The 26,160-nt window shown below is 44.4% G+C and overlaps 2 protein-coding genes across 4 annotated transcripts; one reads left to right on the top strand and one right to left on the bottom strand.

Annotated features, from left to right (window-relative positions):
* Positions 1-1,404: 1,404 nt before the first annotated feature.
* camlg (calcium modulating ligand) lies at positions 1,405-6,854 on the bottom strand. 2 transcript variants are annotated; one of them, XM_066645602.1, is made up of 5 exons: positions 6,753-6,854; positions 5,973-6,261; positions 4,625-5,073; positions 4,478-4,543; positions 1,405-4,357 (listed from the first exon to the last, which is right to left on the bottom strand). In XM_066645602.1, exons 2-5 carry the CDS (start codon positions 6,109-6,111, stop codon positions 4,166-4,168), a joined length of 846 nt encoding a protein of 281 aa, XP_066501699.1. In that variant the 5' UTR covers positions 6,112-6,261; positions 6,753-6,854; the 3' UTR covers positions 1,405-4,165. The 2 variants fall into 2 exon arrangements, with proteins under 2 accessions (XP_066501699.1, XP_066501698.1); XM_066645601.1 differs by having other exon boundaries at positions 4,625-5,076; positions 6,753-6,845.
* Positions 6,642-14,288, top strand: LOC136668226 (arylsulfatase B). 2 transcript variants are annotated; one of them, XM_066645600.1, is made up of 8 exons: positions 6,642-7,044; positions 7,691-7,877; positions 7,991-8,181; positions 8,968-9,175; positions 11,136-11,379; positions 11,574-11,644; positions 11,817-11,972; positions 13,053-14,288. In XM_066645600.1, exons 1-8 carry the CDS (start codon positions 6,787-6,789, stop codon positions 13,313-13,315), a joined length of 1,578 nt encoding a protein of 525 aa, XP_066501697.1. In that variant the 5' UTR covers positions 6,642-6,786; the 3' UTR covers positions 13,316-14,288. The 2 variants fall into 2 exon arrangements, with proteins under 2 accessions (XP_066501697.1, XP_066501696.1); XM_066645599.1 differs by having other exon boundaries at positions 7,991-8,199.
* The last annotated feature ends 11,872 nt before the right edge of the window (positions 14,289-26,160 follow it).

Genomic DNA, 26,160 nt, shown 5'->3' with positions numbered 1-26,160 from the left:
TGCTTTCATAATAATTCTTTCTACTAAAGTGTAATTAAAAAAAAATCCCCAAAAACATATTTCTGAGTGTTTACTCAATTCAGATCCAAAAGTTACAACTTTAATGAAGGTAAATTAGCTCTTTGTACATTCAGCCCTACCACTACCATGCAGTAGAAAGCATGTTGTGAAATGTAAATAATCTATCAAACTTTTTATTCATTCATTCATTTATTCATTCATTATCTGTGACCCTTATCCAGTTCAGGGTCGTGGTGGCTCCTGACCCTACCTGTAATCATTGGGCACAAGGCAGGAACACACCCTGGAGGTGGCGCCAGTCCTTCACAGGGCAACACAAACACTCACACCCACGGACACTATTGAGTCGCCAATCCACCTACCAACATGTGTTTTTGGACTATGGAAGGAAACCCACACAGACACAGGGAGAACACACCACACTATTCACAGACAGTCACCCGGAGGAAACCCACGCAGACACAGGGAGAACACACCACACTATTCACAGACAGTCACCCAGAGGAAACCCACGCAGACACAGGGAGAACACACCACACTCCTCACAGACAGTCACCCGGAGGAAACCCACGCAGACACAGGGAGAACACACCACACTCCTCACAGACAGTCACCCGGAGGAAACCCACGCAGACACAGGGAGAACACACCACACTCCTCACAGACAGTCACCCGGAGCTGGAATCGAACCCACAACCTCCAGGTCCCTGGAGCTGTAACTGCGACACCTACCTGCTGCACCACCGTGCCGCCCCCAAACTTTTTATTTAGTATAATTAAAGGATTTACACCCTCCCTGGCTAATGTGGCTCTGGGGTGTATTCTTATTTTCTCTCATGAGGCAGAACTACAAAATCTCATCAGGGTCACAGTGACTCTGGATCCTACCCGGTATAATTGGGTGCAAGGCAGGGACACACCCTGGAGGGGGCGCCAGTCCTTCACAGGGCAGCACACACGCGTACGGAACACTTTTGAGGATCCAATCAGGAGGAAACCCACTCAGACATGGGGAGAACACACCAGAGTGGGGCTAATCGTTTTAATGTATCCTTAGGTCTGTGTGGCCTCTTTTGTTGCCCAAAAAAAATAAATACCCACACCACAGCCTGATTTTGTACTCATTCTGTCCACTCCATTGGGTCTGGTGTAAAATGTCAGCATTCACCTCAACCTCATTTGTAGAACATTCTTGTTCAAAATAATCTGCAGTTTTGTGCTACGTTACAATGCTCTGTCTGATAGCAGTCAAGACACACGCCATTTTAGTTCCGTTTAGCTTTATTGTTTATATCGAGTTTTTGTTTGGAATTCTTACCAAATAACAGGCTGCAGCATCCGTTCACATTTTTTTGGTTATAGTTATTAATTACATATTTAAAAAAAAAAAAGCATAAATAACACATCAGAACCCATTTACAGATTTAAATGTAAACATTAACAAAATCAAGTTAAAACCACAGAGAACGTAGAGCTAAATAAACGGACTCATTTAATCAAATTCAGCAGATACAGACGACTTCGCAGCGAAGCTGGACGAGAAACTTCCACTCTGAAAAATAAACAAAGTTACAGGCCTCCATCAATAATAAATCACGAAGAATATAAGTGTTGAGTGATTCGGACACACACACACACAGTAAAACCAAACTGATTTACATTGACAGCGCACTGGAGTTTGTAACAGATCAAACAACACAGAGAGCAGAATTAAAGTCCAGCACTGAAGTTCAATGAAAGCTCAAAAGTCCTGTGTGGAATATGACACGTGAAACATGACACACATTAACGTTTTTCTAAGAAAGAGTTCAAACATAAATCGCAGACTCTCCTCTGTCGGATGTGCTGTCCTTCACAGTTCATTACAATACTCATGTGAAGGCTGTTACAAGGTTTTTACTTTTGTATGTAATAATGTTTTTCACACCGCAACCGCGCTTACAGACAATGAATGAATAATTCATTAGTTGCGGTGGGTCCGGAGCCTACCCAGAATCACTGGGCGCAAGGCGGGGACACAACCTGGAGGGGGCGCCAGTCCTTCACAAGGCGACACACACACATTCACTCACACCTATGGACACTTTTGAGTCGCCAATCCACCTACCGTGTGTTTTTGGAGCGTGGGAGGAAACCAGAGCACCCGGAGGAAACCCACACAGGGAGAACACACCACACTCCTCACAGACAGTCACCCGGAGGAAACCCACGCAGACACAGAGAGAACACACCACACTCCTCACAGACAGTCACCCGGAGGAAACCCACACAGGGAGAACACACCACACTCCTCACAGACAGTCACCCGGAGGAAACCCACGCAGACACAGAGAGAACACACCACACTCCTCACAGACAGTCACCCGGAGGAAACCCACGCAGACACAGGGAGAACACACCACACTCCTCACAGACAGTCACCCGGAGGAAACCCACGCAGACACAGGGAGAACACACCACACTCCTCACAGACAGTCACCCGGAGGAAACCCACGCAGACACAGAGAGAACACACCACACTCCTCACAGACAGTCACCCGGAGGAAACCCACACAGGGAGAACACACCACACTCCTCACAGACAGTCACCCGGAGGAAACCCACGCAGACACAGAGAGAACACACCACACTCCTCACAGACAGTCACCCGGAGGAAACCCACGCAGACACAGGGAGAACACACCACACTATTCACAGACAGTCACCCGGAGGAAACCCACGCAGACAGAGGGAGAACACACCACACTATTCACAGACAGTCACCCAGAGGAAACCCACGCAGACACAGGGAGAACACACCACACTCCTCACAGTCACCCGGAGGAAACCCACGCAGACACAGGGAGAACACACCACACTATTCACAGACAGTCACCCGGAGGAAACCCACGCAGACACAGGGAGAACACACCACACTCCTCACAGACAGTCACCTGGAGGAAACCCACGCAGACACAGAGAGAACACACCACACTCCTCACAGACAGTCACCCGGAGGAAACCCACACAGGGAGAACACACCACACTCCTCACAGACAGTCACCCGGAGGAAACCCACGCAGACACAGAGAGAACACACCACACTCCTCACAGACAGTCACCCGGAGGAAACCCAGGCAGACACAGGGAGAACACACCACACTCCTCACAGTCACCCGGCGCAGGAATCGAACCCACAACCTCCAGGTTGCTGACATTTTAAGTTAAACTAGGGAAATGCTCATAGTACAGAGCTTTCAGTGTGAAAATGAGACATGGATGTACCAATCTACCGATTGGAATTAAAATCTGGCTCATTTTCGAACTTCACCAATAAAATGTAGTCATGGCCTTGGTGAGAGTTTGGCTCTCCTGGAACAGAGACAGTGAGCAACATCTAAGGTAGTGTAAGATGGCTTTTTTTTATTATTATTCATGAGGATGTCTGCACTCCTAAAAACCTTTTAATAAACAAGTTCAGATTTCTGAGGCCAAAGTACAGGTTCGGGAAAGCTCAGCAACTGCCAACAGTGCGGGTCACACTGAGGTCACAGAGTTCAACATTAACCCCACCCCCTTTCTGTGAGGGTTTATTGTTCATAATAAATCTTTAGAAACAATAAACACAGATAATAGGAGTTATGTATTATGGGGTTTGTATGCATCGTATAAAGCTAGCACTAGATTTCAGATTCCCACATATGAATAAATAGAAATGAAGCTGTGATTTAAATATATAAAGCACAGTTAAGTTCTAGATTCAGTCATTTCCTGACTTGTAGTGTACTACTTCGGGAGTATGGAGTGATTTGGGATTAAACCTGTGTTTCTCCTATGCTTCGTGGTGGTGTTTGGGTGCCTCTCTTTAAGTACTACTATGGCCCCCTACTGGGCTGGCATGGTACTACAGTCGTTTTCATATCCGTCTGGACGTGGATATTTTCAAAAACAGTGATTTTAAAAATAAACAAACCCATGTGGAAGGGGCCTAAGCTTGTGCTCGGTTATTGATTGGTGTGGTATCCAAAATGGAAAAAAAAAAACAACGCCAAACAGTCAGGATGCCCTACTGGTGTCAGTGCCCTTTTTCTCGCAGTCAAACAGCTGTTAATGATGAACCTGGATTGGACCTCCCTACTTCACTAAAGCTAATATCGCTCCTCCATCACGAAGACTCTGAGCCGAATAAGAGAATCAGCTCGTGACACATGATGAAGGTGAAAAAATAAACACAGAGGTCAGCGAACACGTCGCCCATCTTCCTGTACGTGTCCATGGAATGATTGATGACCTCGGCCGGAATTCCAGACAGCAGGAGGGCGGCGGTGAGAACGGTGGTCTTCGCCTTCTTCTCCACCTGAGCATACAGACGAGACACTTTCAGAAATTAACTGGGGGTTTGTATCAGAGTTCTGTAATATTTTCCAAACGCACAACTGTAGTCAAACAGGTGAATGAAATGGTGTTCTGAACTAACCTTTGGAAAGTATTTGTACAATCCCATGTAGGCCAGCTCCAGAGTGAGAAACGGTGCAAATATGGACTGTAAAAAAAAGCAAACAATCAAATAAAGCAAAAAAAGATTGCTGAAAACCCAAAAATCTACATCTCAACATCTACTCACCAAATACTGACAGACAAAGATCCGAACGAACACGGCCAGGAGAATGCTACCGAGGAGTCGGAAGAGCCGGAAGGAGTCGAGTTCCTCGGGATCTGCTCCACTGTCTTGTGGCGGGTTCTCGTTTATGGTCTGCGCTCTCATTTTAAGTGCATCGTCAAAGCGGGACAGACACTGCTGCAGGACCCTGCGAGGGGAGCGTGAACGGTCATCTGCCGAGAGAGACAGACCTCCACGGCTCTCCTCCTCCCCCAGAAGGTTCTCCCTGCTACCGCGCAGGTTCTCCCTGCTGCTCCGTAGAGGGGAACCTCTCCTCTCCGGGGTCCCGCAGGGGCTGCCGCTCCCTCCTGCCTCGGTAATGTACGGTGAGAGTCTCTTACAGGAAACTGGCGGCGTCCACGTCTCGTTCCTGTCCAGGTCCAGATGGAAATGAGGCTCGGTTGCACGACGGGCTTCTTCATTAAAGCAAAAAGACAAAGTTGAACACGACACAGACGTGTTATTTAACATCAAACGTGATCAGAAGTTGGCTGGAACAAATACGATGGGAAATGTAGAACCACATTTTATATCATGTTTTTAATCACCTTCTACAGACTCCCATCAGAAATCATAGCTACACAAGCTCTTCCAAGTAAATAACGCTCAATAAAATCTACAAAAATGGACACAAAACCCTAACGTATTTGCCAGGGTTGTACGATAAGATCTAAAAATCATCTAAAATGGATACTCCCTTAGAAGCAAACCTTAACACTGATAATAAAGATCAATATCTGAACCATTAGCATTAGCGCTGTGGTCCAAAGATCTGAACTACTAGAAAGAACTATTTGGCTGCAGTTATGAAAGCAATGTTTAAAAAAACAGGGGGAGAGGGCAGCACTTGTTTTACTGTGCTGCTCTTACAGGCCCAGCTGTGATTGAAAAGCAGTCTGAACGCTGAAACACTCCTTATAACTTCAGCAGGAGTGGGCGGGGTTAAACTGAAGGAATGTTCTGAGTGCCTTGACAAAATATGTAGAGCTTATTTGAAAATATATACATTTTATCTAGCTATAGACAATGTTTTACAGGTCCACCCGTGTTCGTATATTAAACTCTACACACCATATAAGCGTTTTAATCAACAAGCCGAATAAACAGCTGACAAACCAGGCCGGTCTTTTTATTAGAAGGTCCCGTTCCATCTTAAATGATGCATCAGTTACACCGTTTAAGGTGGAACGGGAAATTGGAATGAGCAGCTAGCTAATATAGCTATAGTTTCTGGAATAAACGGGTTGTTCTAGGAGCACACGTGCAGTGTACGCATAGTAAATGACAGAGCAGGGTGTGTGTGTGTGCTCACCGCTGTTGTCGGAGCTGTTTTTACTGAACCCGACAATAGTGTTGATTCTGTGTTGTGAGTTCTGTAATAATCGTAGCCTCCTGCTCTCCGCTCGCCTCTGAAACGCGCTGCGGCCGCTTGCCTCGTCACCGGCGTCCATAATCACTCTGTGGCAGTCCGACGCTGTTAAATTTACCTCAGATTCGCCCCGGATTAAAGCGCTGTGTCTCTGGAGTGAATAAAGACCCCGGTTCACACGGGCCTCTCTCTGCAGCCGCGGCGCGCTGACGTCACCCCAACCGCCTTCAAACTGACAATCAAAAATAAAAAATAAATACAACAGAAACATCACCAAAAATGAGTACAGCTTTATCAACAGAACGGGAATAAATTAGTCGTAACAGGTGCGATAATAAAAAGCGAATTGCTGAAAATAAATTATGAACATTGTAAAAAAAATGTACATATAAGGGGCAAACAAAGTGCCGATATTTATAAACTTATATATAATTTATTGTTGCGTATAATACTGAGGAAAACTCGTTTAAAAATAAAAGATGGATAACGTTGAGGAAAAATAATACGTATTTATTAATTTTACTCTGGAACGTAACGTCTGCGTTTATGAGTCGCCCTAGGATTGTGGGTAATGTAGTATAAATGCAGATGAGTTGTAGTCTTACAGCAACTTCCCCAAACTCTTAGACGAAGCTTCCGTTCTAACTTAAATAAACGTACTTTATGGCAGCCCTATGACGAACATTTCCGTTCCACCTTAAATGGCGCGGCAGTTAAGACAACCTGAGCTAGTGTAGGACAGATGTAGGAGGTTAGAATGGTTCTCTTCTGGCTGAAGGTTCTCCTCTCGTTCTCAGTGTGCTTGTGTGTACAGGCAGGTTCTCCGGGTTCTCCTCCTCATGTGATCTTCATCCTGTCTGATGATCTAGGCTTTAACGATGTGGGTTTCCACGGTTCTGAGATCAGAACCCCAGTTCTGGACCGTCTCTCGGCGGAGGGGGTTCGGCTGGAGCAGTACTACACACAGCCGCTCTGCACACCGTCCAGGAACCAGCTGATGACCGGCAGGTACCAGGTACTAGATAAGAGAACCCCTTATATATTTATATATGTAATTGCCCTTATACATTTTCATATATTTATTTATTACTAGTGGAACAACTGCTGCTATTGCAGCAACTACTATTTAAAAATATTGCTTGCACTACTATAAATGTTATTACTATAATTTTTACAAGTACTAACATTACTATTACAACTTCTGAAAATATTACTTATACTACAATTAGTACTGTTATTACTATGAATATTCCATCTACAGTTACCACGGATACTACTACTGATTCTACTAATACTATACTAACACAATTACTACTACTCTTACAACTATAACCATTGTTACAACTAATGGTATTAATATGCTTATTACTACTATAACTACTAGTTGTACTATTACTGCTACTGTTACTATTAATATTAAATATTAAATGCTGCAGGCAGCATAGTGACCTTAGCATAGTGAAGTTACACAGTGCAGTTTCTGCAGTGCTGAGCCCAGAATTGGAGCGACAGAGGCTCAGTTCTTACTATCACAGGTCAATGGATCATCCCAATGATTCTGAAGCTGTAATGTTATGGTAAAAATGTTACATAGTGTTCCTTTACTACAATTACTGCTGATATTATTGTTACTCTTAATACGTACTACTGCTATTCATCAGATTCACACTGGGATGCAGCACCAGATCATTTGGCCATGTCAGCCTTACTGCGTTCCTCTGGAGGAGAAGTTGCTCCCCCAGCTGATGAAGGAGGCAGGATACTCCACACATATGGTGGGAAAATGGCATTTGGGGATGTACAAGAAAGAGTGTCTGCCCACGCGCCGCGGTTTTGACTCCTACTTTGGTGTGTGGATGTTGCTAAATACAACTGTAGGCCACAAGCTCGCTGTCCGCTGCAATGTTACAGCGCAAGCTCTGATTGACCATAAAGTGCTGTTATCTGCTGTTTTCTCACAGGGTACCTGACAGGTTCTGAGGGTTATTTTACTCATGAAAGGTGCCATTTTATTTCTCCTCTCAACGTGACCCGCTGTGCTCTGGATCTGCGAGACGGAGAGGAGGTGGCTACAGGCTACGGCGGAGTTTACTCAACTGAGCTCTTCACTCACAGAGCCATTAGCATCATACAGCAGCACAAAAAAGAAAAGGTACACACACCACAACAGGTACGAACAGTCAGAATACAGAACACGTACACATACTAGACCAGTTACACACACCCTGGAACAAACCAGGTACACACACTGGACGAGAAACACACACCAGACCAGTTGCACACAACTGACCAAGGACTGGGACACACACCACATCTGATACAAACTCCACAACACATCTACACAAGGTATCCACACCAGGAAAACATTCCACATAACATACACACAACAGCCCAGGTTAGCATGCGAACAGGCACACACACACACATAAAAATGGGTGTACACACAACTCTGAGCTATGAACCTTTATAGAGAGTTACTGATTCCTCAGAAGGACTCTGGCTGTTGGTTGTCGAACAGTTTATCTAAAGTTTCTCCTGAGTTCATCTCATAAAAAACACAGAGAAAGCACAAACATTTACTCATTAAACAGCGAAACGAATCCTTCACTGTTCAGTGAAATGCTGAGGGTTGGGAGACATTTACACTGCTGTGCTGAAGAACAGTTGTGCAGGTTGTGGTCAGAATTGACCAACGGAATGGAGAAACCTAACTTCTTTTAGTGTGTGTGTGTGTGTGTGTGTGCGCCTAACCACAACTTCAGTGATATCACAATAACCACCTTATTTACATGTATCTGCAGTTCACTGCACTTTAGCTCCACCCACTTTAGCCCCTCCCACACACACCCACCTCCAGGATCAGTGTTGGACACTGTTGGTGATCACTGCTTTTAAGGAACCTCTTTACTGACTTTGCTCTTTTCTCTTGTGTCTCCAGCCTCTCTTCCTGTACGTGGCACTGCAGGCGGTTCATGATCCCCTGGAGGTTCCTAAGCGATACCTCGACCCTTATGACTTCATCAAAGATAAAAAGCGCAAGACGTACGCAGGCATGGTGTCGGCGATGGACGAAGCAGTGGGAAACATCACCAGAGCTCTGCAGGACGCAGGGCTCTGGAAAAACAGCATACTAGTCTTCTCAACAGGTACAGAACTCAGCTCTGATTGGCTGAGTAGCATCACCTGTTATATGTACAACCCCTGTGATTGGTCTGTGAGTTTCCTGGGCTGTTAAACCTGTTACACGGGTTAAAATGAACAGCAGGATCTAGACCCAGACCGTGAATTGCATATTGGTCTAGGTGTTTGCCCTATCATTATTCTCATTACCCATCATGCATCATGTACGCGTAGGCATCCGTCAGCTGATGTGATAGACCTGGGCAGTTGGCAATCTCCTCTGGTGTGTGGGGGCGATCTAGAGAGGTTGCATTAGTGGCAGTGCGAAGAGAAGCAGTGGTTGACATCAGTGTTGGTGACATTATGTGTGATGGGGGAATTCAGCTAACCCTAACAAGGGTTAACACAACTATTTGGGTCAAAATTCAGCTAAAACTGGGGTTTTAAAATATTAAAAAATAAATAAACAAAGGAATCTCAAGGAATTTTTATTGCAGAAGGGGTTTGCAGACACAGAGCCCTTTATTGTTCTGATATTGTTAGTATAAATATCTTTTCTCTGTATCAGTGCTGAAAGAGATAGTGCCCTGCGTTGGAGACGGAGCTCAGCAGATATTCTAGCTCCTATTTTTAGATCCCTTTACAGGAAGTTAAAATGTTGCCAACGTCACAAGACTGTGACTTTGCATGAGTGTGTTATATCTTCCAGAATTTTGCTTTGTGTTGTGACAGCTTAAACCCACTAAAGGCATTCTGACTTTGTTGATGTGTTTAAAAGTGTAATCAGTCGGTTTTACAACCAAAAAGTGCAACTCACATGAGAAAATAAGTGTTTTATTGCTTTGTGTCAGTGAATGAACTCTGTTTCACTCAATAGAGCGGGTCTTCCATTAACGACATAGTTCACAATTATAACTAAATACACTATTTGTAAAATTCAGAAGATATTTCTTCACCATTTGCTAGCTCCTCAGTCTGTTTGTGCGCTCGAAACTGGTCTGAAACCCCACTGTGTGTAAATGAATGAAAAAAACAAACTGGCTCAGTCCGGTATGCTAGTCTCTCTCTCTGCTCATGGCAATAGCTTTTAGACTTGTTTTACACAAGGGACAGAACTCCAAACATTGAAAAGCACAAACGAGATGAGGATATTGCTCATGACCGCTCCAATGGTGGTTAACATAGGGTGACCAGACGTCCTCTTTTACCTGGACATGTCCTCTTTTTTAGACTTAAAAAAATGCAATGGGATTTTGTTTTTCTGGAGCGTACATAGAATTTGGAGAAGCGTTTCGTTCACAAACTAGTCCCTCCCCTACTCCGATTGGTTTGCTTGAGTGAGAAGGAGGCGTGGTGAAGTAGCATAAAATCTTCTGATTGGACGGTCTGACTGTAGAGCTACCATTATTGGTCGACAACCTTCTCTGTAAACATTTAATTGGTCAGTCTGCACGTCAGTGGTTGTCCACCCCCCCCCCACCCCCGTCACTCTAGTTAACATTGACTTATTTGTTGCTGTTTATTCGGATCACTTAAGGTGGAAATGCCTCAAAACACGAGAGACGGCTAACAGTGCTAGCTACAAAGCTAAACAGCTCCCCTTTAAGACGTACCCTTTAATGTTTTTTTTGTACAAGTTTTATTACAGAATTCCCGACATATCCTGGCCACTAGGTGTCAGAAATAGTGCACCCGTTATAAATTACCATTCAGTTATTGTTCAGAGCAGTACACAAACTCTCCACAAGGTGTCATACTGCACACTGACACATCTTCTAAAGGAACTGATAAAATGTAACGCATCATTAAATGTTCTGTATTGTGTTTCTCTAAGAATGAAGTTTGTATCCGTCTTGAAATTAATAACATAAAAGTATAAATAGTGTTAATTCATTTTTAAGAAAGTAATATTTAAAAGTAGAAATATATGGGATTTTTAGAAAGAAAACTTGTTAAAGAACAAGTCCTTTATTTCTGTGTTTACAGATAATGGGGGACAGACACTGTCCGGGGGCAACAACTGGCCTCTGCGGGGCAGGAAGTGGTCACTGTGGGAGGGCGGAGTCAGGGGCGTGGGCTTCGTCAACAGCCCCTTACTGGAGCGACCTGGCACCGTCAGCCGAGAGCTCATCCATATCTCTGATTGGCTGCCGACTCTAGTGGGTGTGGCTGGTGGATCGACCAATGGGACGAAGCCGCTGGATGGATTTAACGTGTGGGACACCATCAGGTAAATCAGTGTAACTTCTGTATTTGTGCTGATTTAAAGCGATGGAGGAAACTGACGACACAAATTTCAGACTCTTCTCTGATTGACCTGTGCATGTGGTGAGAAGGAGGAAATTGAGGAGACTTAGGACAGCATTGTAGATATTTTTCTTTTCTAAAACCTATGATCAATAAATATATTTCTGTTTGTTCCAGTAAAGGGAAAGCGTCTCCTCGACTGGAACTTCTGCACAATATTGATCCTCTCTACATTGATGTCGCTCCATGTACGTAAAGATATCCACCTTGAGGAGTATACACAAAAACTGAGCTCTTGCAACAAAGACCCATATCATAAACAAACATGTGTTTCTGAAGAGCTTATGAGTCCTATGTGTTGTGATCAATCTTCCTCTCTCTCTCTCTCTCTCTCTCTCTCTCTCTCGCTCTCATTCTCAGGTCCTGGAAACGATATAGATTTTAAACAGGAAACTGCTTATCTGTTGTCACTGAGACACGCGTCAAAGCTCCGCCCCTGGTCCCACCCACACTTCAACGTGTCCATACATGCGGCCATTCGCTATGGGAAATGGAAACTCTTGACTGGTTACCCAGGTAACGAGCATGTAGTTTGAACCACTCATGGTCTCACATGCTAATATATGCTAATGGTTGGGTAGGATGCTCCATGCGTGCCTCAGTCTCTGGGTGGATGAGATGGCCCTTTTTCTCAACCAGTAACAGTTACAATGCTAGCTAGTGTGGGCATCTGCTCACTGGCATAATCTGGACAATTAGTGTTCTCCTCCAAAAGTAGTGAGCTTTCCAGTGGTTATAATGTTTCTATGGCATTTGTAGTATTTTCCTGGTGATAACAATAATACATACATACATTTAACAATTAAATTTTTCTTATAGATTATGTGCTTTAGAAGTGCTTTATATTTCAGGCAACATGGGGCAACGTGATCCATTTTACTTCTTTATGAATAGTGTATCATTCATTCATTCATTCATTATCTGTAACCCCTTATCCAGTTCAGGGTCGTGGTGGGTCCAGAGCCTACCTGGAATCATTGGGCGCAAGGGAATACACCCTGGAGGGGCGCCAGTCCTTCACAGGGCAACACACACACTCACACATTCACTCACACACTCACACCTACGGACACTTTTGAATCTCCAATCCACCTACCAGTGTGTTTTTGGACTGTGGGGGGAAAACGGAGCACCTGGAGGAAACCCACGCAGACACCGGGAGAACACACCAACTCCTCACAAACAGTCACCCGGAGGAAACCCACGCAGACACAGAGAGAACACACCAACTCCTCACAGACAGTCACCCGGAGGAAACCCACGCAGACACAGAGAGAACACACCACACTCCTCACAGACAGTCACCCGGAAGAAACCCACGCAGACACAGGGAGAACACACCACACTCCTCACAGACAGTCACCCGGAGGAAACCCACGCAGACACAGGGAGAACACACCACACTCCTCACAGACAGTCACCCAGAGGAAACCCACGCAGACACAGGGAGAACACACCACACTCCTCACAGACAGTCACCCAGAGGAAACCCACGCAGACACCTTGTCCTCTACATGTTGATTCAAGAGAAAAACAGTGTGTGTTTTCTGTAATGGACTTGCCCATATGCGAGATGTCACGTCTTTCTCTCTGCAGGTTGTCCTGTGTGGTTTCCTCGTCCAGGTGTGTCTCCAGGACCGCCCTCTCTCTCTCCAGAGCCTGTGAAACAGGTGCAGCTGTTTGATATCGAGAGCGATCCCGAGGAGAGGAAGGAGCTATCCGAGCAGCAGCCGGATGTGGTGAAGATGCTGCTGCAGCGGCTGGAGGTTTACCAGAAGGAGGCGATGCCCATCACCTTCCCTGATGATGATCCAGCCTGTGACCCTCAGCAAACTGGGGCCTGGGGGCCATGGGAGTGAGGGTGAGGATGATTTAGAGGCAGACCGTGTAAATGGTGTCGAAGCTGTCGAAGAGGATGATGTCATTTACACGCTTTCCATTGGAGCAAAGAGAATAAAAGAGGAAAAGTGTAATGTAGCTGACAATTAATTGAGCCCAATGTTGTCTAAATCATCACATGCTTATGTTAGTAATGTCAGCTTCCCATTAGCTTCTTTTCCATCTTAAATGGTGCAGCGTTTCAAAATGATTGTGATATTCCACTGATCTGTAACAGGGAGAACAGAGCCTCGTACGCTACTCTGGGCTCATCACTGCAGAAACTGCACTGTGTACATTTTGGAGGGTAGGAACCTCCCTATTCTCTCTTCGCACTGATTTTAGTACAGTGCTGTAAAAGTAAAATACACTAGGGGGAGCCCCAGGAGTAAAAAGTAAATCTTACCGAGTGTAGAATAACTTTATTCTGTAACTGCTGCACCATTTGAGATGGAACGGAACATTAAAACAGGAACTTCTCAGCTGTAAACTATAGAGTTGTTCAATAACCTCTTTAAAAACTTGATTGTTTTTCTAATGTTAATAGGAATACGGTATTACATGGCCATAAACTTGGATTAAGTTGGAGAGTGTGTGATAATTTATTCATGCAGTTAGCAACATGCTAAATGATCTGATGCAATCTTCCACAAGTGATCACAACTTTTTTTTTTTTTGGTTTAATACATTTGGGGACACGTTGTGATTTCGGTTTTTCACTAAATGGTCATTTATTTTTTACTGTTTGAGGGTAAAAAGTCTACAGTCTTCTGTGGAGGCTGTACTCAGGGAACTTTACCAAAGATTGACCAAAGATTCTGATTTTTGTACTGGTTTTTATATTGTGTTTTATCTGTGAATTTTTAAGAATGATTGATTATTGTCCTGTCGACTCAAAATGGCTTAAAACTCTTCAATATGTGCTCTTCTATGTGCTATTTTGCTTCTAAATAAATGTCTAATATATCTTTAAGTTTGTGTGTGTGTGTGTGTGTGTGTGTGTGTGTGTGTGTGTGTGTGTGTGTGTGTGTGTGTGTGTGCTGATGCAAACTCAGAGACAGGCTCTAAAATCTAAAATAAGAAGCGAAATCCCACAAACCACGGCTCGGCCCATCACCACAGCAACCAGTGTCCACTACACACCCTCATTACCTCATTATGTAACATGGCTGGCCTTGGCCTCACAAAAGTCTCTGAAATTGTATCCTGGGGTGTTTATAATGCCTTGGTTCTACTGTTCATTGTTTGGACTAATTCTGTTATTTCTACTTTTATATTTTGTTGATTTTTATTAATTTGTACTGTGTATTCTTCTGTAGAGTACTCAGATTGAAGCCTGTTTTTTTTTTTACAGAAGTAACTTTTAACTGTTTAGATATCTTTTCTTGTGAGGACAGAAGTCCATTTCATTAATTCATTTATTTATTTATATATTAATTCATCCTGGAGGGTGACACACACTCACACATTCACTCACACACTCAAACCTAATGAAACTTTTGCGTCACCAATCCACCTACCAATGTGGTTTTATTTGGACCGTGGGAGGAAACCGGAGCACCTAGAGGAAACACACGGGGAGAACACACCAAACTATTTACAGACAATCACCCAGAGGAAACCCACGCAGATACAGGGAGAACACACCACACTCCTCACAAACAGTCACCCGGAGGAAACCCACACAGACACAGGGAGAACACACCACACTCCTCACAAACAGTCACCCGGAGGAAACCCACGCAGAGACAGGGAGAACACACCACACTCCTCACAGACAGTCACCCGGAGAAAACCCACGCAGACATAGGGAGAACACACCACACTCCTCACAGACAGTCGCCCGGAGGAAACCCACGCAGACACAGGGAGAACACACCACGCTCCTCACAGACAGTCACCCGGAGGAAACCCACGCAGACACAGGGAGAACACACCACGCTCCTCACAGACAGTCACCCGGAGGAAACCCATGCAGACACAGGGAGAACACACCACACTCCTCACAGACAGTCACCCGGAGGAAACCCACGCAGACACAGGGAGAACACACCACACTCCTCACAGACAGTCACCCGGAGGAAACCCACGCAGACACAGGGAGAACACACCACACTCCTCGCAGACAGTCACCCGGAGCAGGGCTCGAACCCACAACCCCAGGACCCTGGAGCTGTGTGACAACAACACTACCTGCTGCGCCCATTACAGGGATTATCAAATAAATGTCAGCAAAAACATCACCCTAGTTCTGAAACAGGCGAACAAGGAACAATGATTTACTATTAATTGCTTTAGTTTAAAACCTTTGCAACAGTTTTAAATCTTAAGTTTAACCCCAGTTTGACCTCTGTGTTGTGTAAAAGTGTTTGTTTCAGCGATCTGAGGTTAAAAAGTCCAATATAGGGTCAGTGTTGGTGATGAATGGAGTGTGAAAACTGCTGCCAAAACAACTTCATATCTGAGACATTTGTTTCTCTCTTCATTGACCCCCCTGCCCTCACCCCCCAACGCACACACATACACACACTTCCCAACCCCCTCTCCCTCTGCACATAGAGGAGTCTTGTTACACACAAGTGCCAAATGAAGATTCAATTTGTGTGTGGGTGGTTGGGGGATTTTCTTCAATACAACTGTCTGCGATGCTTGTATATAAAGTTAGTATTTTCATTATATTTTAAACTGAATGTCCTATGATTGTTTAATGCATTTCTTATATCCTTTCACATATGTACTTTGGAGAAACTCCAATGTATAACGTCCGGGGATGATCCTTTCACACGTGCAGGACACAGCAGGTTTTCTGTGTTAGACGAGCTATTGCAGTGGGAAATATTTCCTGTGCTTTAGGCATGACGTGTTGCTTGTGCAGGAGATACTCTGGGACATTAGCGGCTCTGTTCACACATGCACTCACTCTGACATTTAACAAGCAAAGATTTGTGTTTTCTTTCACACATACGGCTCTTCCAGGTAAATTCTGGAAAATTTCTGTGTTACAGCCCTGTGTTACAGTGTCCACGAGGCGGCTAGGTGACTGTTTGTAAGTATATCCCAGGTGGTTGCTAGGATGTTGCCTAGCAGTTGCTGTGGTTTAAAAGGTGATTGCAAGGACAATGGTAATATTGGGTAAACAATCTTTTGGCCTAATAGTTCTTGCTACAAAAATACGGTGTGTCCAAATGCTGTCCTCTTCTGTGGGATGAGTTATTGGATGTAAATCTGGCAATAAATTGCTAAATAAAATATAATAATATAAATCTGCGAACAGTGATGCTCTAAATTCTCTTCTCACCATTGTGAGTTTTAACATGAAGTGAAGCGACTGTTCTGTGGTAATTGTGCTAAATGTCCTTGTGTTCTAATGTGAGACATGTTGTGAGTCACATGTTCTCCTAACACTGTTCTACTGTTTTTGTGGTTCTTGTGAGGAGGGGGCGGGGGCAACAGAACATTTCTGATGACAGCTGTAACCCTGTTAAAGTTTAATCTCCTGGAAAAAAAGAAAACAACAACAAAATTGATCTTTCTACAGTTCAGAACTCAGAACTTACACTGATCCCAATGACCCACTGAACTCTGTCTGGAGAACCCTCAGGGAACTGGTCTTATGAAAGCAGGATCTCCCTCCTGCAGAGACACACTGTGGAACATTCTGGTACTGGTTCTGAATGGATTCACACCAGTGGGGCACACCACTGTTAACTCAGCAGGGGTTGGGGGACAAAGAACTAAACATCAGCTTTAAGCTTCACCACAGGAGATTTCAGGACTGCTGACCAGTAAAAATATGCTGTATGTATAAGGCATACTTGGTCCCAAGCTGGGACTTGAACCCTGCTCTTCTGCATGAAGCTCAGACCCCCTCAGGTCAAACAAAACCGCTTCAGTTATAAAGGAATATTTACAAAAATACACAAAGTCACAATTTATGAAATAAAAAAAGCACTCGAAGCTAGCAAAGCTAGCAAAACACCAGTTAGCATTGTGCTAATCATCACAGACTGGGAGTCGTGAAGTTTTTCAACCTAATAATGTTGATTTCAGTTTAATTAGGTACTTAGCATTTAGCTAAAAACAGTAGCAATCTGGAAGTGTGTTTTTTCAACACTTTTGATCATTATTATTTATTAGCAACAGCCTACAGTTTAGGTTTAGGGTAAAATCCATAGCAGTTCTTTTAAACAGTGTTTGACTAACTTATTTCTGAATAAAACACTAAAAGGACATTTGAAATTTCAGTTTGTTCAGATATATTTCTGTTTTAGAGAGTAAAAGTACCTAGTGTTAATAGTATGTTGTCTAGGAATTATCCTACACTTCCGTAGTAGTTTACTACTAGTAAATTAGTAACTTGTAACGGGTTCTTCAGTTTGAGTAACCCAGCATTTCCAGTATTTCAGTTATAATATACACTTTTCTTTACTCAAGATTCTGCATTTTGGATTTATTACTTTATTCCAGCTGCTGGATTTCTCTCCTCCCACTGAAGTCGAGTTTACATTATGTCAAACAGAAAGAATCTCATTGGTGAGTTATTGATACTGATTAAAATGTGTGGTTTCTTTATGAACGAAGGAAATGGTTCTCCTTGCTGGTGAGGTACAGCTGCAGAACCAGAGCCACAGTGTTCAGATCTGCACTGAGAGGAAACAAAACCACTGGAATTAAACATAGCGTCTTAATCAGGAGCAGACAGGGTGGCTGTGGTTGGGGTGGGGGGATTCGCAGCAGGGGTGTTTCTGCTGCTGAAGTTCTTCTGAAGGATGGGAGGATACGAGAACGCTCTTCAGAGGGACATGTCTGATGTTCAGAGGGACTGAAAGGATGAGGGAAAATAAGCACACGATCAGAAAGCTGAAGATTTATTGTCATCATTAAAAACTGGCCTTCAAAATATTTGACAGTCTGTTTCTCATCGCACAATGGTCTACTGACTCATCTACAACATTTAAGACCCTTCACTTGAGGTCTCAAAGGTCACTAACTTTAATGACCTGTAGAAAATGTCCAAAACAACCAGACACCCGCAGGGTACGGTTTCTAATAATAAAGACCCCTAGGTAGTTCTTAAAATAATAGTTATTTTTTTATTGGCCTTTTAAAAATGTTATGGACAAAAATCATTCATTCATCATTCATTCATATTCTGTAATCACTTCACTTTGATCAGGATCACAAAGAGTCTTGATCCTACCTGGAATCACTGTGGGCTTGAACACCCTGCCCATAAAGGCATTTGGTTGTTGTCTTGTTAAAGAGTATCTGTTTATGTAGAAATATGACATGGTTAAGGATGCATTTGTCAACTATTTACACTAATAATACTCCTATACACCTTGCCATGGTGCCACCAATGACATCCTAGACTGACTGACAGAGCGATGTAGAAGGGTGTTCAGTCTGCTTTTCTCTCTCTTATCGTCCTGCGTCTGGCAGAGAATGCTCTGTTGGTGCTTGCTGTTGCATTGTGAGGAAGTTCAGATGTCAGTTTAGTGGATGTTAGAGATAGGCCAGGTGTGATCTGATGTATCTTCTGTTCACTACAGCGGAATTATTAACATATCTTCAGAAGCATTTATTGATTTATATTAGAGGGCACACTGATCTCTTTCATTTACATTTAATAAATCAACAAAAGGGGCGGAGCGGTGGTGCAGCACGTAGTGTCTCTGTCACAGCTCCAGGAACCTAGAGGTGGTGGGTTTGACTCCCACTCCGGGTGACTTTCTGTGAGGAGTGTGGTGTGTTCTCTCTGTGTCTGCGTGGGTTTCCTCCGGGTGACTTTCTGGGAGGAGTGTGGTGTGTTCTCTCTGTGTCTGCGTGGGTTTCCTCCGGGTGACTGTCTGTGAGGAGTGTGGTGTGTTCTCCCTGTGTCTGCGTGGGTTTCCTCCGGGTGACTGTCTGTGAGGAGTGTGATGTGTTCTCTCTGTGTCTGCGTGGGTTTCCTCCGGGTGACTGTCTGTGAGGAGTGTGATGTGTTCTCTCTGTGTCTGCGTGGGTTTCCTCCGGGTGACTGTCTGTGAGGAGTGTGGTGTGTTCTCCCTGTGTCTGCGTGGGTTTCCTCCGGGTGACTGTCTGTGAGAAGTGTGGTGTGTTCTCTCTGTGTCTGTGTGGGTTTCCTCCGGGTGACTGTCTGTGAGGAGTGTGGTGTGTTCTCCCTGTGTCTGTGTGGGTTTCCTCCGGGTGACTGTCTGTGTGGTGTGTTCTCTCTGTGTCTGCGTGGGATTCCTCTGGGTGCTCCGGTTTCCTCCCAAAGTCCAAAAACACATGTTGGTAGGTGGATTGGCAACTCAAAAGTGTCCATAAGTGTGAGTGTGTGAGCGTGTGTCACCCTGTGAAGGACTGGCGCCCCCTCCAGGGTGTATTCCTGCCTTGCGCCCAATGATTCCAGGTAGGCTCTGGACCCACCGCGACCCTGAACTGAATAAGCGGTTACAGACAATGAATGAATGAATGAAATCAACAAAAATCTTATTTAAAATTCTGTCTAAATGTAATAATATAAAAATGCTTCTAAACGCATGTGGGTGTTTGATGACATCACCATGCACCAGCCAATAGTATTTCATGTTAAATCCTCCTCCCACGACTGATCCCTGAGAGAAAACACAAGCCGAATTAAACATAACAGAGCAATAATGAAGCAAATTATATACAGATACAGATTACGAAATAAACGTATTGTGGAAACGGTTCCGCTAATTTTAGAACAGAGCATTTATTGTCTAAAAAAGGCTGGAACTCTTTCTTTTGTCTTACTTCAGACAGTAACATCCAGATTTCACAATCTGTCATTCAGCACATTACATTCTCGTTAAGCTAAATTCAATGCAGGAACAGAAAGAGAATGAAAGACTGCTGCTGGTAACGCTGAGTTTTTGTTTTGAAGCCTGTGCTGGGCTGAGTTGAGTGTTGGGTCTGTAGGCTGGGTCTGAGCGCTGACGTAAGCAGGCCGTGCCACACATGGTTCTGATTTAGGAGCAGCTTTATCCTGCTGTTTAAAGTATTCACTCTTAATTGATTTACCATAAACTCTCCTGTTCTCTCTGTGTGCTGACGTGGACTCCTCAAAACACACAGACACACACATACACACACACACACACACAGACCAGCTCTTTCTCTAAACCCCCCTAACTGACAACAACTGAGCACTGCAACAGTTCTAGATAAACACAGAACCCTGAAAACAACTAAGAGAGACAGCTCCTGAACCTAATGAATGTAGGTTACTGCTATGGGGCACTGGCCTGTGAATAGTTCAGAAACCTCCGTGGTTTTCCACTGAGACTAAAGGGGGTGTCACATGACCACTTCAAGCGCTTCATATATGCTCAGTGCTGGAACTCTCCATACTTCTTCCAGAACTTTCTGCAGATTTCAGTAAGCTTCTCCAGCTCACACACACACACACACACACACACACACACACACACACACACAATGCCTTCAGCTTGGGAGGGTGGGGTCAAGCACATGCTTCTTCTGAGCTGTATGAAGCCAACGACCTCTTCTTCTTGGAGGAATAAATGCTACTCTAGCGTTGTGCTAGTGACAAGGGCACAAGGGGAACAGTATGGAAAAAGAAAGGAAGGGCTCATGATCCGTATTATTCCACATCATCAATCAAACAGGCTGGGGGCATTGTCTTGTCATGGGCATGCATTGCTGCTAAAGGAACTGGGTCACTGGTGTTTACAGATCATGTGACTGCTGATAAAAATAGCAGAAAAAATTCGGAAGTGGTGCAGCAGGTAGTGTCGCTGGCACAGCTCCAGAGTTCTGGAGGGTGTGGGTTCGAGTCCTGCTCCGGGTGACTGTATGTGAGGAGTGTGGTGTGTTCTCTCTGTGTCTGTGTGGGTTTCCTCCGGGTGACTGTCTGTGAGGAGTGTGGTGTGTTCTCCCTGTGTCTGCGTGGGTTTCCTCCGGGTGACTGTCTGTGAGGAGTGTGGTGTGTTCTCCCTGTGTCTGCGTGGGTTTCCTCCGGGTGACTGTCTGTGAGGAGTGTGGTGTGTTCTCCCTGTGTCTGCGTGGGTTTCCTCCGGGTGACTGTCTGAGAGGAGTGTGGTGTGTTCTCCCTGTGTCTGCGTGGGTTTCCTCCGGGTGACTGTCTGTGAGGAGTGTGGTGTGTTCTCCCTGTGTCTGCGTGGGTTTCCTCCGGGTGACTGTCTGTGAGGAGTGTGGTGTGTTCTCCCTGTGTCTGCGTGGGTTTCCTCTGGGTGACTGTCTGTCAGGAGTGTGGTGTGTTCTCCCTGTGTCTGCGTGGGTTTCCTCCAGGTGCTCCGGTTTCTTCCCACTCCAAAAAACACACGTTGGTAGGTGGATTGGTGAGTGTGTGAGTGAATGTGTGAGTGAGTATCGCCCTGTGAATTACTGGCGCCCCCTTCACCTTCCCACCTTCCCGTGTCCACGTGTACAGAGATACACGTTCTCCTCAGACTCAGCCAAATGTAGAAAAAACATAATCACATTACACATGGACAATGACACAAAACATACTGGAAAAACAAGTTAAGAGCAACTTAGGGCAACACACTCTTCAGTGGTAGAGTCAGACACTTGATCTCAATTCAACTGAACAGGCCTTTCTCTCACTGAAGGCAAAGCTGAAAAGAGGAAGACCTACTGACCTACTGAGTAGGTGTTTGAAGGTGCCTGCACTAAAAGCCTGCTGGTAAAACATCTCAAGGGAGGAAACCTAGTGATATCTATTTCAGATTTCGGGCCGTCATTGACTGCAAAATTTGCTTCTGGGTATTGAAAATAATCCTTATATTTGTTATTGTTAGTTTTGATAATTATATATATATATATATATATATATATATTTAGATTAATTAGGAAAACTGTGACTCATGCATGTTCAGAAAGTGTTGACGTCATTTGTATATCATAAATTAAAATGATGCACTGGTTTGTTTATATGACGGTGGAGATATGAAGAAAGACAGGACATTGCATCGTGGGAATTTTCCCAGAGGGTCCACACCAGGCCTGAGTAAAATACTGCCTCCACGTTTAAGTGGACAGTCATTCGCTGTGAACAACATCTGTTTACTTTTACTCTCAGGACGTTAAATATTAGTGAGTGTGATGTAAAGTATGTCATAAAGCAGGATGTGAATCTGCTGAACGGTCCCTAATGAAAGTGACCTCTGAATGACCTGCTACAGCAGGAGGAAATGGAGAAGGCTCAGGGTAAAGGTTCTAAAAGGAGGATCTTATCTCTTCAGTTCTGGGCTGGACCTTTTAAACAGAGAAACAGAAAACACTGATCATCAACACAGTACAGTCACACAACACAGTGGTGACTGTTCCTCTGGATGTTCACAGCACAGCCTCTCCGTTTAACTGTGGTTAAATGGGTTTCTACACTAGAACATGACATTATTATAAATATATCCATTACAAATCAAATCAAAAATATATCTTTTATATATAAAATTGATATAAAAATACATGCATCAATGAGCCATAATATTCTTGTCACCTCTGGCGCCCCCTTCAGGGTGTGTTCCTGCCTTGTGTCCAATGATTCTGGGTAGGCTCCGGACCCATCGCAACCCTGAACAAGATAAGTGGTTGAATGACTTAATTTATTTTTGATTTTATACGCATATATATTTTAACTGTGCTATTTTAATTTTTTTTCTAATTTTTATACTATGTGTCTGTGTGGGTTTCCTCCGGGTGACTGTCTGTGAGGAGTGTGGTGTGTTCTCTCTGTGTCTGCATGGGTTTCCTCCGGGTGACTGTCTGTGAGGAGTGTGGTGTGTTCTCCCTGTGTCTGCGTGGGTTTCCTCCGGGTGACTGTCTGTGAGGAGTGTGGTGTGTTCTCCCTGTGTCTGCGTGGGTTTCCTCCGGGTGACTGTCTGTGAGGAGTGTGGTGTGTTCTCCCTGTGTCTGCGTGGGTTTCCTCCAGGTGACTGTTTGTGAGGAGTGTGGTGTGTTCTCTCTGTGTCTGCGTGGGTTTCCTCCGGGTGACTGTCTGTGAGGAGTGTGGTGTGTTCTCCCTGTGTCTGCGTGGGTTTCCTCCGGGTGACTGTTTGTGAGGAGTGTGGTGTGTTCTCCCTGTGTCTGCGTGGGTTTCCTCCGGGTGACTGTCTGTGAGGAGTGTGGTGTGTTCTCCCTGTGTCTGCGTGGGTTTCCTCCGGGTGACTGTCTGTGAGGAGTGTGGTGTGTTCTCCCTGTGTCTGCGTGGGTTTCCTCCGGGTGACTGTCTGTGAGGAGTGTGGTGTGTTCTCCCTGTGTCTGCGTGGGTTTCCTCCGGGTGACTGTCTGTGAGGCGTGTGGTGTGTTCTCCCTGTGTCTGCGTGGGTTTCCTCCGTGTGACTGTCTGTGAGTAGTGTGGTGTGTTCTCTCTGTGTCTGCATGGGTTTCCTCCGGGTGCTCCGGTTTCCTCCCACGTTCCAAAAACACACGTTGGTAGGTGGATTGGAGACTCAAAAATGTCCATAGGTGTGAGTGTGTGAGTGAATGTGTGTCACCCTGCGAAGGACTGGCGCCACCTCCAGGGTGTGTGCCTCCATTGCGCCCAGTGATTGTGGGCAGGCTCCGGACCCACCGCCGCCCTGAACTGTATAAGACAATGAATGAATAAATGAATGTTTATATTATAACACTAATAGGATTTAAATATTTTCTAGCATGTGGACACTAAACACTTGGATTATTTGCATCCTCTAAATGTAGAGATTGTGTTAGATTTACTGTAGCGAGGTCACAGTGTACAATGACCCAAAAACAGAACCAAAAGTAAAGGTGGGCGACCCATTGACCCTAGTGACCAACGTCCTGCTGTTTATCACGGAAAACTCCTACAGTCCTTCAGCCTTGGCAGGATTTGACCTCTGACCCCAGGGCTGAGAGAGTACCAGTGACGGGGAGTGAGTAAACAACAGAGGACTGTGAGGTTTATTTAAAAAACGAACCCCATTCCACCTTAAATAGTGCAGCTTTTACATTCGGTGACTTCAGTCCCACTTCAGTACCATGTATTGTGATGATTTAGGCCTGCGTATGTATCTACTGATTGACACATTTAAGGTGGAATGGAAAGTTCTAATATGAAGCTGACTGTGTTGGGTTGTGTAGTAATCTCTATTATATTTCATTGTAGTTCTTGACACTGTATCATACACTGTTAATGTTGTCTACAGAGCACACACACACACACACAACCTTGTTTTAATGGGGTCTGTGGACACAACATACTAAGCTTAAGATGTGCTCCCCTTGGAATGTAATGATTTAGGTTAAAAAAGTCCCCACAATGTGAAATATGTCTAGACCCTCCATTTGTTCCACACACACACCATTTGTTCCCTCTCTCTGTGTCCTTTCCTATTGTCACTAACTAGTTTCTCCTTTTTTTCCTCTTTCATCTCTCAACACCCCCCCCCCATACACACACACACACACACCCCACTGCTGTCACTCATGTATCCTTTCCTTTCTACAATCCCCATTTCCAACACCGTGTTACATCACCTTTCCTTTAATTTACCATTTTTAATCATTTGGGAATTGAGGATATCAGCTGTTAATTATTTTTTTCAACTGTAATTGTGCTTTCTTGTTCAATACAAGGTTTCAACACTCAAGATGTGCCATAAAGGACAGATCTAGGCTGTAGGAAGGTCAGTCGAACACATGCACCCTAGAGGTTCAAGCACTTGTGTCTATGAGAACTTGTGGTAGCACGTAGAGAATGTGGCCTGGCATTCTCTTGCTGAAATAACCATGGACTTCCCATGAAAACATGCAATATGTCCCTCTAAAACCCAGTGTTCACCTCCACATCAAAGTAAACTTCACACATATAGGTCACCAATGCAGTGGTCACTGAAGCATCTCACGAGATGTTGTCTTTTGCACTTATCACCAACAACAGTCTGTTTTGTTATTATCAGAAAAAATACAATGTGACTTTTCAATAAAAATAGGCTGAAACATGGAATCCTCTGAAGCACAACAAACATTTCTACACAGATGAGCTTGCGGTCAACAAACTCATGAGAATTAATGTATCTTTCTCCTTGTGTAGCTATGTGACATGGGATTTCCAAAGTGCTCCCGAGCCCATTTTGCTAAATCTATTATAGAAGCATGACAGATACTCCGTGAAGTGCACGTGAAGTGTTGCCCTACACAGGCAGTGAATTCTCCAGATTTCCTCAGTCATCATTCATTCAAGTTCAAGTTCAAGAAGTTTATTGTCATTTCAGCAGTATACAGTGTTTACAGTACACAGTGAAACGAAATAGCATTCCTCCAGGACCAAGGTGCTACATAAAACAATACACAACATTAAAGTGCAACTAGTGCAAACATAAAACAGTGCACACACATTAAAGTGCAAAAGACATGGTTAAGAAAATACAAAACAGTATCCATACAATACAATACAATAGAAGACAGTGCAGAACCATAAGTATGGGGGGAGGGGGGGCTGAGGGGGAGAGACACTGCAATTAAAAGTGTATTTGTGCTGTAAACGGTAACTGGATGTAACCATGATGTAAACAGAATATGTGTAAACTCATTTTCCGTATATCATTTTCAGTCCAACAAACCAGTGTTTTGTGAAGGTGTGTGGGTGCGCTTCTTCAGTCCAGTCTCAGTCTCTAGGTGTTCAGGAGTCTGATAGCATGTGGGAAGAAGCTGTTACGGAGTCTGGATGTGAGGGCTCGAATGCTTCGATACCTTTTTCCAGACGGCAGTAGGTTGAAGAGTGTGTGTGATCTCCCACAATGCAGAGTGCTTTGCGGGTGCAGCGAGTGGTGTAAATGTCTGTGATGGAGGGAAGAGACACACCGAT

This window comes from Hoplias malabaricus, chromosome 15 (assembly GCF_029633855.1).
Source record: "Hoplias malabaricus isolate fHopMal1 chromosome 15, fHopMal1.hap1, whole genome shotgun sequence".
NCBI lineage: Eukaryota > Metazoa > Chordata > Actinopteri > Characiformes > Erythrinidae > Hoplias > Hoplias malabaricus.
The sequence above is the reverse complement of the archived record's forward strand: the minus strand, read 5'-3'. Positions and strand labels throughout refer to the sequence as shown.